We start from the raw sequence: 13,422 nt of genomic DNA, 5'->3' as shown, positions 1-13,422 counted from the left end.
TGCAGCAGGAGAGAGGTTGGGTTATGAAAACTGGCATGGAAGTAGGAATAGAGCGATGAAGGCTTTTGTAAAGCGAGGATTATTTTCCTAAGTGCAAGGAATAGAGATCAAGAACAAGAAGACCCTGACTTGATCACATGATTCCTTCATTTGGTTTGAAGACTGTATCTGTGTTACACAATTTATACTGTAGTATGACTGCTATTGTAGAAAAAGAGTGAAATAGTTGAAGATAACGATTCTTGAACATTACCAGCTGTGGTATTACTTAAAGGCTGTTCTGTGGCCTGTATGCCAATGAATTGGTTTCAGCCCACTGAGCAGACAGATGTTCAAATAACAAAAAGTCCTTCAAAATGGGTCATTAATGAAACTTGTTGAGATTCTCATGAAAAAGGAAAAATTAATTAAAAATTTTAAAATACATTTGATTTGTAACTGCAGCTGAAGTGGAAATATCCCTGATGGAGGCTCTGCAGGATGTGTGTTTGTTTCAGGGTGCTTTTCTTCTGCTCTTTGCTACTGCTCTGGCATGCTTGCCTACTTCAGTTAAAGCTAGACTTTGGTACCTAGGCGTTATTTGTATTACTGTAACTAATTTGACTTCTCTTGGTCTCGTGGTGGTTGTAAAATCATACATTTTATTAAAATGGTGTGTAATTTCATTAAGAAATACTATGCACCAATTAAAAACATGGAGATCACATTTCTAACAATTTCAGTTTAGAAAGGCACTTACTACTACAGACGTATTATGATGTGTGCACTGGACTGTAACTTTATTCCTTCCAAAACTACTTGTGGTAGATAAATACCACTGGGTTTTTTTTCCAAGCCAAAATTATTTCCAAAGTGGTTTTAACAGTTTAATTTATATTTTTATTTTGCAGCTAGCTATGGACCAAATCCAATCTGCAAAGGCTGTTTGTCTTGTTCGAAAGACAATGGGTGCATCAGATGCCAGCATAAGTTATTCTTCTTTCTTCGAAGAGAAGGAATGAGGCAATATGGTGAATGCTTGCATTCCTGCCCATCAGGATACTATGGGCTCCGAACACCAGATATGAACAGATGTTCACGTATGTCTTGTTTTATACCTACATGTCTCTTTTATTGGCAAACAGTAATTCAAACACATTTTAAGATGATGTATTGCAGAATATAACAATATTATTTTCACAGATGTCTCAGGATCATCATAAACCTTCTTTCTTGAAGGAATCCTTAGCTCAGACCAAGATACACATCATTCTGCAAATGAAATGGTGAATTATTTATTACCCTTTGTTAGGGAGAAGTGAGAGGGATATAAATAAAAGTTCCTATTTGAATGGGCAACTTCTCACAACATCAACTTAAGGGACTTAAGAATAATTTACTAGTCCCTCATGTACTTATTATTACCCTAAGATACGTACATATATATAAACATGCAGAACAGAAGAGGTAGGTCTTTCTCCTTTTTTTGCTCTCACACAAAATTTAAGTGACTGAACACATAGCACCGGAGTTATAATGTGTGAATATTAGTGGAGCAGTGAGTGGAAAAGTTTTTGACTGACTGAAAAAAAAAAGAAAAGAAAAGATGTACCATTTTAATCAAAAACAACAAATACAAAAATCCCCCAAATTTTACATTTAGTTAATGCTTTAAAAAAATTTAATCCATCTAATGTGCAGTAGAATTCCCTTCCATATATGCACCTAGAAACACAACTGTATTTTAAAAAATGAGCATTAATATTTCTTTCTGTTCCTATTTCATTACTATGTTCATGTTGTGGGCATCCATGTAGGTTCTTTATATATTTACAATATTCTGTTGTGCTGTTCATGAATTGCATCCACCAATGTGTAAATTGCTGCTACTGATACCATTTTATGGTTATGATGTTCATATTTCATAGACTAATTAGAATTAAGTCACCAAATCACTTGGGTTACAAATGCAAACAATTTCATTTTTTTTAAACCATGTTGGTTAGTGGCAATCTGTGCTTTAGCATGTCATTGTGGTATACAGTGCTGTTAGAAGATTGGTGCTGTCTTAGATGAGATGTGGTCTGCATGAGATCATTTTGTGGTACTTTTCACAGGAATAGGAGCATTAACTCCAGTGCTTTGGCCAAATTTCAACCCATGTAATGACATTTTGTCTGTTTTTCTAAATTCCCCATGCAGTGTCATTTGAATATGTTATTCTTCACTTTCTGTTCCCAAAGGTTATGTAATGTTGCTGCCTAATACTTACCAGGTGGCTACATTTCAGTGAAGGATTAAATGGTCCTTGGATATGGTTTATAAATCCTTTTTGTAAAGTGCTTTGGGATCCTGGCCTTAATTTGCAATACTCAACTGTGAATTGAGCAACTTGTCTACTTAAAACTATTTTACATGAGCAATTTTTTCCAGCCTAATTGGGGAAAAAAAGTTTAAAATAAAGTTTTTAGAAATATGTATATTCATCAATAGTAGCCAATACTGCAACTATGAAACACAGAACATTGTTACCCAGCAATAGCTCAAGAGGTTTCTTGAGTTAAGAAGCGTTAATAATTTTATTCAAGAAGTAAGTCTTGGTTCATGGCTTAAGAAATCAATTATTATTCTTAGAATGTGGAAATGTTTAAAGGCACTAAGGACACTTCCATGCATGATTTACAGAACTTGGTTTTTGGTTGCAGCAGTGTTTTTGACCTGAAATACTGGTCAGACTTTCAGGAGCGCAACTACCTGTTCCTGTTGGCACTATGGGGTTTGTGTCCTATGTGCCTTTAGTGCCTTTAAAAATTTCCCTGTTCTGAGATTAACAATCCAACCAATTTTGATTCTCCTTGAGTAATTTCTATACAGAAACAGTTTTCCTTATATTCACCTTTTAATTTGTGTTTGTGTCCCATCCTTTTCTTTGCACTTGATTTAGCAATTCCATGTGACAGGAGGTATCACACCCCAAGTGGAGATGTCTAGATGTAGATTAATGTGGTTTTCCTAATGTGCTTTAAATTTAGTACCTCTGTTGTGAGGGTGCCTGTACACAAGCAGAGAGGTTGGTTTGATGTGGTAATTCTAGCACATTGAAGCAGACACAATTAATCGAGTCAGCTGGAGCATGGCAATTACTGTGCTCCAGCAGCCCCCCACATCTTGTGTATTAGGGTTGCACAGGGATGCTGATACATGAGATGCTCTGGGTGCTTTAATTAGAGCGGCTTTCAGAGCCACTCTAATTAAAGCACCGCTCCTCCCCTCCCTGCCTCCTAGAGCACACGTATAAGTGCCCGGAACTACTAAATTAATGCACATTAGGCAGTGCTAATGTGCACAAGCACACGCTTTTTAGGCAATGCTTAATGCACAGTAGCCTGCTTTACTGTGCATTAATTTAATGTCACAGTTTTTTTATATGCTACTTTAGTGCGATGTAAAATAGGCTACTGCACATTAAAGCTCACATGTAGAATGCCCATTGTTAACTAAGAGCTCACTCATTGCTGGTATTTAAGCTAAGGTAAGATAAATATATGGAAAGAATAGTATAACATACTTCTTTCTTGAAATAGGATGTCTATTCTGAATCTGTTATGAGTAGTATAACTGTAGGTGGGCTAGAGCATAACCAGTGCTCAAGCCCCACATGATTTAGAACAGAGCTGCTGCCACTGCCAGTTCAGCCACTGCAACTGGCCTGACAGCTGCCCCTGCTGCTGCTCCTGCTGCCACCGCATGGGGCACAGAACCTTCTTGTTACACCTCAGTCATCTTTTGGGGTGATGGCTTCAAGAGTGTTTGCTTGTTTAAAAATAATCCAGAATGCTGACTGGGTTAAAAATCTCTCTGGGAATTACAGGGCTTGACTTGTATTAGTTAAAATGATTTCTGCCCTATTAATGTCTTTATAGCCACAAAAGCTGTTTAACATTTTATTAATGGAACATTTGCCCATTTGTGCAAAAGAAGCAATAGAGCATATTTTTATGGAAAATGTTGACATGGTTTTAAAACCACCATCAATGCCAAGCATAACACAGTAAATACCACAGCCAAATGTAACAGCTACAGAATTATGGAAATTTTGAATTTCAAGACTAATTTTCTTTGGTAGATGTAAGTGATATATGCAACTTGAATTTGCAAAACTGTTTTAAAAGTTTTTCTAGTCACAATGAGTCACGTAATTCAGAGATCATTTGTCTGTGGTAATGGATACAGAGTTTCCTGCTGGAGGAAAGAGAACTAATTTCACTTTAAAGTATTTGAATTTCAAGGTATAAACAAGAAATACATTTAAGACATAAAGCTGAACAGTTTCTATGTAATCATATCTGTAGGAAAGAAAATATCCAAGAAAAGATCACATTTTTCCTCCTAGACAAAATTTTTACTAGAGAATTTACCTAGTTAAATAATTTTAAATGGAAGGATCTCAGAAGGAAATAAGCATTAAAAAAATCCATTATTTTATCAGGTAATAAAATAAAACCCATCATATCTTTGTTTATTCATTCTACATTAGGCTGACTTCCCATATCAATCTCTGCCTTGAGTATTTCAGTTTGACCTTTGTCTAAATGGATTGTTGCTCTTCCTGTTTTGGCACTTTTTGGCGTTCCCTTGAGCCTTCACTAGATACTCATTCTATTAAGATCCTAAGTCAGGTTCCTTCTCCCTAGGTTGCCAAATGGTGGTATCTCCAAAGTCATAAGCACCAATACTGTTGCCTTAAAACAATAGGGTTTCATAAAGGGTAGAAATTAAAGAGAATTCACAGAATAAATATTTATTGAACAATTCTGTTTAGTTTGTTACATTTAAGAAATCACATGCAGGAAAAAAAATTATGTTACAAGCAATAACAAAACGTTACAAAAATAAAAGAAATTTCTTGACAAGTGCTCATTCAGCATAGCATATCATAATATATGGAATTCCCCACAGATTTTTGTAACAAGTCCAGTTCATAATAATGATCTAGGGATGATCTAGTCAGTTACCTAAAAATTGAAGGGAAGCTAGGTGACCGTGACCACAAGCTGATCACTTTTACTATCCATCGCAAAGATGGCAAGTCAGTCAGAAATTCAGAAGTCCTGAACTTTAGGAAAGCTGACTTTGATAAACTCAGGAGGCTTGTTTCTTGAGGCCCTAAGGCAACATGACTTGACAAGGAGGGGAGTTCAAGGTGAGTGGTTGCTCCTTGAGGGAGCAATCCTGAAAGCACAAGGGATGTCTATCCCATCTCGGAAGAAAGGTAGGAAAAGGGTACAGTAACCCCCTTGACTCAGCAAGGAACTCATGGAACTCCTACATTTAAAAAGAGAGACTTATAAAGGATGAAAAACAGGTATCACCACTAAGGAGGAGTATTCTGTACTGGTCCGTACCTGTATGGAGCGATCCAGGAAAGCCAAGGCTGCAACCGAACTCCAATTGGCTACACATATCAAGGACAAAAAACCGTCCTTTTTCAGATATGTGGGGAGTTGGAAGAAAAGCAAGGGTAACATTGGACCCCTGCTAAACCAAATGGGATAACTGACAACCGACACCCAGGAAAAAGCCAACCTGCTTAATGGGTTCTTTGCACCAGTTTTTCACCAGCCCAAAGGGACCATCCTGTCTAACATGAGTGGCATGGCCAGGGTGAGGGTGAATTTATACCCAACATTAGCGTAAGGTATGCAGTACTTGTAAAGGAACACGTTGAGAGGCTGGGCATCTTCAAGTCAGCTGGACCTGGTAGTTTGCACCCCAGAGAATTTAAGGAGATAGCAGGCATCATAGCCCAGCCACTGCCAAGGATATTCAAGAACTCATGGCACTCAGGTGAAGTGCCTGAAGATTGGAAGAAGGCCATGTCATGCCCATCTTCAAGAAAGGGAGGAAAGTAGATCCAGGGAACTACAGGCCAGTCAGCTTGACTTCAATCCCTGGAAGATTTTGGGGAAAAAAACAAAAAGACCATTCTCAGCAAACTGGCTAATGGCAACATCCTGAGGGACAGCCAGACTGGGTTTGTTGTGGGTAGGTCTTTCCTGACCAATCTCATTTCCTTTTATGACCATGTGGCATATCACCTGGACAAGGGCAAAGAGATTGATGTCATCTTTCTGGACTTTAAAAAAGCTTTTGATCTGGTGTCCCATGATCTTCTCATGGAAAAACTGGCCAACTGTGGCCTCGGCTACATCACAGTCCAGTGGCTGAGGTGTTGGCTCCGAGGTCAGACCCAGAGAGTAGTAGTTAATGGAACTGAATCATCATGGCGCTCCATAACCAGTGGTGTCCTCCAAAGCTCCATTGTTGGACCTGTACTCTTTAACACCTTTATTTACAATGTGGACGTCTTGTGTCAGAAGCAGACTGGCCAAGTTTGCTATGACGCCAAACTTTGGGGTAGAGCATCATAGTTGGTAGGGTCAGAAGGGACATGAGAAGATCATTAAGTCCGAGCCCCTGCCATGGGCAGGAAAGAATGCTGAGGTCAAATGACCCTGGCTAGGTGATTATCAAGCCTCCTTTTGAAGACCCCAAAGGTGGGAGAGAGGACCACTTCCCTTGGAAGTTGGTTCCAGATCCTAGCTGTCCTGATAGTGAAATAATGCCTCCTGATATCTAGCTTGAATCTACTCTCCATCAACTTATGGCTGTTATTCTTTGTTACTCCCGGTAGTGCTTGGGAGAACAGGGACTCTCCCATTGCTGCTGGTCCCCCTTGGACAGTTTATAAATGGCAGATCCCCTCTCAGCCTTCCTTTGTGGAGGCTGAACAGGTTCAGGTCCCGTAGCTTCCCCTCGTAGGGCCTGCTTTGCCCCCCGATCATGTGAGTGGCCTCTTCTGGACCCTCTCGATGCTGGCTACATCCCTCCTGAAGTGCGGTGCCCAGAACAGGATGCAGTACTCCAAGTGCGGCCTGACCAGTGTCACATAAAGGGGGAGGATCTTCTCCTTGGACCTGCTTGTGATGCATCTGTGGATGCATGACAAGGTGCGGTTAGCCTTCCTGACTGTGTCCTCACATTGGCGGCCCATGTTCATCTTGGAATCAATAGTGACTCCAAGATCCTTTTCTGCCTCTGTGCTGATGAGAAGAGAGTTCCTCAGCCTGTAGGTATGCTGTTGGTTCTTCCTCCCCAGGTGCAACACCTTGCACTTGTCAGTATTGAAACCCATCCTGTTCTCAACTGCGCACCCCTATAACCTGTCTAGATCTAGTTGCAGTCTGTCCCCTCTCCTCTAACGTGCCCACTACTCCCCACATCTTAGTGACATCCGCAACTTTGAACAAGGTGCTTTTCACACCTTTGTCCAAGTCACCGATGAAGATGTTGAACAGTGCGGGCCTGAGGACCAAGACCTGGGGAACCCCACTGCCCACATCCGTCCAGGTCAGAAATGACCTGTCCACCACCACTCTGTGGGTTCAGCCCTCCAGCCAATTTGCAACCTATCTGACTGTAGGCACTGATGTCACAGTCTCCTAGTTCTTTTAATGAGAATGGGATTTGAGACAGTGTTGAAGGCCTTCCTAAAGTCCAGAAAGACTATGTCCGCTGCAGCACCTGCATCCAAGGATTTTATGACCTAGTCATAAAAGGCCACCAGGTTGGTCTGACAGGACCTGCCTCTAATGAGCCCATGTTGGTTGCCCCTAAGCATAATCTCCCCTGCTGGTCCCTTGCAGATTGCTCCTGGATAATTTTCTCAAAAAGCTTCCCCAGGACCAAGATTAGACTAATGGGCCTATAATTTCCTGGGTCCTCTTTCCTCCCTTTTTTGAAAATGGGGACCACATTCACCCTTTTCCAGTCCTTTGGCACCTTACCAGAGCACCACGAGTGCTCGTAAAGCTGTGCCAGGGGTCCCGCAATGACCTCTGTTAATTCCCTCAGCACTCTGGGGTGTAGATCATAGGGACCTGCTGATTTTAACATGTCTAGTCCCACCAGAAGTTCCCTGACTAGGTCCTCATTGACCCTGGGCCTGGCTACACCTCCCCTGGGTCCCCTCAGGGATCCTGGTAGGGGGGATGACTTGGTCCCTGCTCAGAAAAATGGAGGGAAATAAATTGTTAAAGAGGTTAGCTTTGTCATCTGATGTGACCACTAGATTTCCTAGCGTGTCCTGCAGAGGCCCCAAATTACCCGGTACCTTCTTTTTACCCCCTATGTATTTAAAAAAGGATCTGGGTTGCTAGTCCCAGTTCCGTCTCTGCCTTAGCCTTCTTAACAGCCACCCTACAATGTTGAGCAGTGAAGGTATAATCCTTCTTTATGATGGCCCCTCCCTTCCATTGAGTGTACGCCTCCTTTTTAGCTTTGAGATGTTCCTGGATGCTTTTGGTGTGCCATGGGGGCTACACACCCAAGGATTGGCTAGTGATCCAGGCTGAACTTGATAGGCTTAGAAGGTGGGCAAATAAAAACCTGATGATATTCGATATGGATAAATGCAAGGTACTCCACTTCAGGGGAAAAAACCTGCATTACACTTATAGGCTCAGCAGTGCTACATTCGCTAGCACCACGGCCGAAAGGGACTCGGGTATCATGACTGACCACAAAATGAATGTGATTCACCAATGTGATGTCGCAGCTGGTAAAGTGAACAAAACTCTAGCTTGCATCCATAGATGCTTCTCAAGTAAATCTCAGGATGTCATCCTCCTGCTGTACTTGGCCTTGGTGAGACTGCAGCTGGAGTATTGCATCCAGTTCTGGGCTCCAGAATTCAAGAAGGATGTGGAGAAGCTTGAGACCATCCAGAGGAGAGCCACACACATGATCAGAGGGCAAGAGGATAGGCCTTATGAAGAGAAGCTGAGAGCCTGGAGAAGCGCAGGCTCAGGGGTGACCTGGTGGCAGCCTATAAGTATATAAGGGGTGTGCATCAGGATATGGGGGAATGCCAGAGTGCCCCAAGGGATGATGAGGTCCAATGATTACAAATTCCTCCAAGACCATTTTAGGTTGGACATAAGGAAAAATTTCTTTACTGTCTGTGACAGGGGGCATCTCTCGGGGCCAGATCTCATGCCAGCCCACCTACCTGTCTTTATGGGACAGTCCACCTGCCATGACTTTCATGTTTCCATAAACTGATGGTATAACATGGGAAACTGGCCATTGCCCGCCGTGATGCCAGGGGGTGCTATCTGCGGCTCCAATCATCCCTACACCGCAGCCTATGCATTGCAGATGGCATCACAGTTCTTAGCATCTCCAGCCCAACACAGGGCCCCATAATCCTCTGGTCTGGACCCCAAATGTATCCCTTCAATCAGGTGGCCTACTCCACCTTCATTCTGGAATGCCAAGTTCCTTGCACTCTTGGGTGTGGCCTCCCTGGGACCTTTGGCCAAACAGGCCCTGGCCTCATTTCCAAGACCAGCCAGAATCCCAGGCCCTTGGCTCTGGGCATCCCTTGCAGTGGGCCCCTGGCCCTTCTGGCCCTTCTGACCTTCTGGTCCTAGCCCCAGCACTGACCAGTCAAGTGTGCCTCAAGTCAGGCTTCTAAAGAACTAGCCTACACTCTTTTACATGGGTCCACCTTCTTGGACCTTAGTATGGGGTGACCCACCCAGTTGTGGGAGCTGGGGTTAAGGTACCTTGACCCGCCTTTCATCAGGGTGGTAACTGACCTGGCATTTCCCGGGGGCTCCCATGCCACTCAGAGCCCTACCAGGCCATCTATCTCTGGCAGAGTGCAGTTTTAGGTTGTGCCCTGGACCAAGAGCCTCCTAGCCATCCCCATAAGCTCTTGCCCTTACCTTCTGGTGTTTCTGCTGCAGATCACTCAGGTGATGTTTCTACCCAGACTGGCAGCAGCAGACTGCAGCCTTTATATACTAGGTTCTCAAAATAGCTGCTGCCATGAGGCATCTGCTGGATGCCTGACCCAGCCCTTAAAGTGGCAGGCACCAATAGTGCCCTGCCTCACTGTCCAAGCCCCCAAGGCCTGGAATAGACTCCTTCTGGAGGTGCTTCAAGCACCTACTCTGGCCACTTTTAAGAAATGTTTAGATGCTTATCTTGCTGGGATCCTTTGACTCTAGCTGACTCGATGATCCTCCGGGGTCTCTTCCAACCCTAATGTCTATGAAATCCATAATAAGACATCAGTAGATCCACTGATCAGTAAGAAGATATGGTCAACTTTAAATCAAATCCACCTTTTAAGTTTTAAACAAAGTAACTCCTTTTATTATTATTCCCTTTAATTAAAACATAGTTTCATTGTCAAATCTGAAGTGGCAAGTCAAATATGTGGTCCAACAAACATTTGAGATTTTGGAAATAAAATGTATTTGCCAAGAAAACTGAGGTATAGATATCACCTGCTTCTTAGGGTACCTTGCCTTTTTCTTACAAAAACTTGATAAGGATATGGTTACATCCTTCTTACTTTGAAGATTATTGGCATTACTCTTTATCATGCTAGCAGAGCTGCCATGCATTGTCTGGAAGCTGAAAATCCCAGCTCTGCTTTATATTATGATTTCTGAATCTGCAGTCAATTTAGATTTAACAAGACAATTGTATCTTTGTAAAATACTAATTGATGGCTAAAAACACACTTATTGTGGTTTGGCAATTATTTAAAAGTTTCTAGTAATGAAGCAATATATTAGCAGACTAGACTGACATTATTGCTTATTGAATTTATTGATTAAAAATGTTTTCTTACCTAGACCCTTAGTTTCTTCAGTCTTCCAAAGCTGATCCTAGTGCAAGAATGGGCAAAATACAGCCTATGAGCCAGATCTGCTCTCCAAGCACTTTAATCTGGCCCACTATGCCCATCAGAAATTGTGCCCTGCCCAGGTCTTCCACCCACAAGGGTGGGAGCAAGGCACCCACATGTATACACAGACCCAGATGTACCCTATTGCCCCACTCCCACCCTTGTGGGTGGAAGGGCCCTGCTGGCCAGCTGCTGCAACTGCTGCAGCCCCTGGGAATGTGCTCCGCTTTCCTGGTCTCTTGCCAGCTCCAGGCAGCAGGTAGGGCAACAGAGGGAGTGAGGTTGCATCTGGGCAGGAGCACAAAGTGTTGATGGTGGAGGTGGGGGGGGGTATGGGGACCCTCCCACACTTCCCTTATGGTGTACAGCCTTGGCAGGTGGTGGCAGCAGCAGCAGGAGGCCGGGCACTAAGGGCACAGGTGCTCAGTGGGGCACAGCTCCAGCCAGTGCTGCACATCACAGCAAGGGGTGCAACCTCCACTGGGCTGTGTGTATTACTGCTTCTCCCTGCCACTTAGACACAGGCCCAGTGCTTGCACAGCATGGAAGGGAAGCCCCATGTGCTGGAGCTGGTTGGCTTCCTCCCTGGGGCTGCACAGCGCCAGAGAGAAGCCTTAGGTGCTGGAGCCAGCTGCCTTCCTTGCCCTCCAGGGGAAGGTGCCTGTGGCTTCCCTTCTCTGCAGCATATCCCTGGTGGAAGGCAGCTGGCTTCAGTTCGTGGGGCTTCCTTCTTGTGCTATGCAAGTGCATGGGCTGTGTGCGAGTGGCAGGGAGCAGCAGTGATACAGACAGCCCATTGGAGGTTGCGCCCCTCACTGCACTGAGTCCTGAGTGCCCTGCCTGCTGCCGCACCATGGGGGGAGTGTGGAGGGGTCCCTAAACCCTTCCTCACACCCTACACCCTGCCACCACAACTCCCAACATATACACAAGCCCCAACATACTCTATGTCTCACACAGTCACACTCCCTCACAAACCCCTACAAAGGCACCCCTCCACATCCTACCACACCCCCCACAACCCACCATACATACCCACATACCCCACACATACCACTAACCCCCCAATATACAAAAATAAGATTTCATTTTTGACTTATTATGCAATCACCTCCATATGCAGTACACAAACACAAATCATAACAAAAATATTTTTTATAATAAAATTAAAATATGTTGTAGTATAGGGGTATGCCATGTTTTTTGGCCAGAGTGCCAAAACCCCCCACAATGCCTACCTTGGAAGGAGCCAGAGTGCTGGCATGCCAGAAAAACAAAATGAGAGCAGGGGGTACATGGCAGGATGCTCTCCAGCCCTGCTACCTCTTTCCCCCCATCCAAAGCCCCTGCCTGGGCTCTGTTGCTAACAGCATCTACCCAGAACCTGGGCCAGCTGCAAACATCTGCTGCCTCTCTGCCCCAGCCCTGGCCCCAGCTGCCTCCCAGCCACAGCCCTGGGCTCCAGGGAGGCAGCACATACCAGCAATGTTCCCTGCTGTGCTGCCTTCGCTGCTTCTGCAAAGCAGTGTTGGAACCTGGCATGGCAGGGCACAATGGGGGGGCGGGGGCAGAAAGCTGCCTGCTCCAAGCTCCCTGCTGCCCTGCCACACTTCCCCTGTGTACACGGGAGAAGCATGGGCAGCAGCACAGGGTTGTGCCCCTTGCTGCTTCCCCTGCCTGCAGGGGAAGTGTGGCAGGGCAGTGGGGAGCTGGGAGCAGGCAGCTTTCTGCCCCCGCCTCCCCTCTGTGCCCTGCCATGCTGGGTTCCAATGCTGCTTTGCAGAAGCTGTGAGGGCAGCACAGCCGGGAGTATTGCCAGTATGTGCTGCCTCCCCAGAGCCTAGGGCTAGGTCTGGGAGGCAGCTGGGGCCAGGGCAGAGAGGCAGCAGATGTTTGCAGCTGGCTCGGGTTCTGGGTAGCTGCTGATAACCACGGAGCCTGGGCTGTTAGCAGCAGGGCTTCCACAGGAGCAGCCCAGGCTCCATTGCTATCAGCAGCTACCCAGAGCCAGGCCCAGTTGTAGCCAGGAGGCTACAAACAGCTGCTGCCCTCCTGGCCCAGCTCTGGCCCTAGCCCCAGCTGTCTTCCAGCCCCAGGCTCCAGGAAGGCACTGCGCCCACTGGGGCCGGGGTGAGGAGGCAGCAGCTGTTTGTAGCCTCCTGGCTGCAGCTGGCCCCAGTTCTGGGTAGCTGCTGATAGCCTTAGAGCTTGGGCTGCTCTCAGCAGGGCTTGCAGCATCTCAGCTGCCTGCTGGGAGCAGCCTGGGCACCTGGCAGGCAGCAGCTACCCTCAGCATGCATGCCAGGGGTTGCCAGCCCCTGTTTTATAGGTGTTTGGCTTTCAGTGTATGATCATTTTTTTTCTGGTTTTAAGGTGGCAAACCCCCTCAAAAGTACTATTTCCGGGGGTAAGGGAAGGGACTTCTGGTGACAAAGGTCAGGGGTTAGGGAGTGGGACTTCTGGTCCCAAGATGGTACCCAGGGGGCAGGGCACCTGTCAAAGGTGGGGCTATCCATACAGCCCTCAACAGCTTATCAAAACTCCTTAAGTGGCCCTCTACCCAAAATAATTGCCAGCCCCTGTCCTAGCGACAGCAGTAGGCCCATTTTATGTCACAAAAACTCATGCATTGAAGGAGGTTTTTATGTCCTTCTGTTGGACACTGCAATTCAAACCTT

General features: G+C 45.2%; 1 protein-coding gene across 4 annotated transcripts in view; it reads left to right on the top strand.

Moving 5' to 3' along the window:
* Positions 1–13,422, top strand: part of RSPO2 (R-spondin 2) — a 193,023-nt gene that overhangs the window by 85,762 nt on the left and 93,839 nt on the right. For all 4 annotated transcript variants that reach the window (XM_090040503.1, XM_090040505.1, XM_090040504.1 and 1 more), the window contains one exon: positions 891–1,079. In XM_090040503.1, coding sequence (XP_089896629.1) covers positions 891–1,079 — 189 coding nt within the window. The remainder of the gene's footprint in view (positions 1–890; positions 1,080–13,422) is intronic.

Source organism: Crocodylus siamensis, chromosome 3 (assembly GCF_052110815.1).
Source record: "Crocodylus siamensis isolate JL-2025a chromosome 3, ASM5211081v1, whole genome shotgun sequence".
Classification (NCBI taxonomy): domain Eukaryota; kingdom Metazoa; phylum Chordata; order Crocodylia; family Crocodylidae; genus Crocodylus; species Crocodylus siamensis.
The sequence above is the reverse complement of the archived record's forward strand: the minus strand, read 5'-3'. Positions and strand labels throughout refer to the sequence as shown.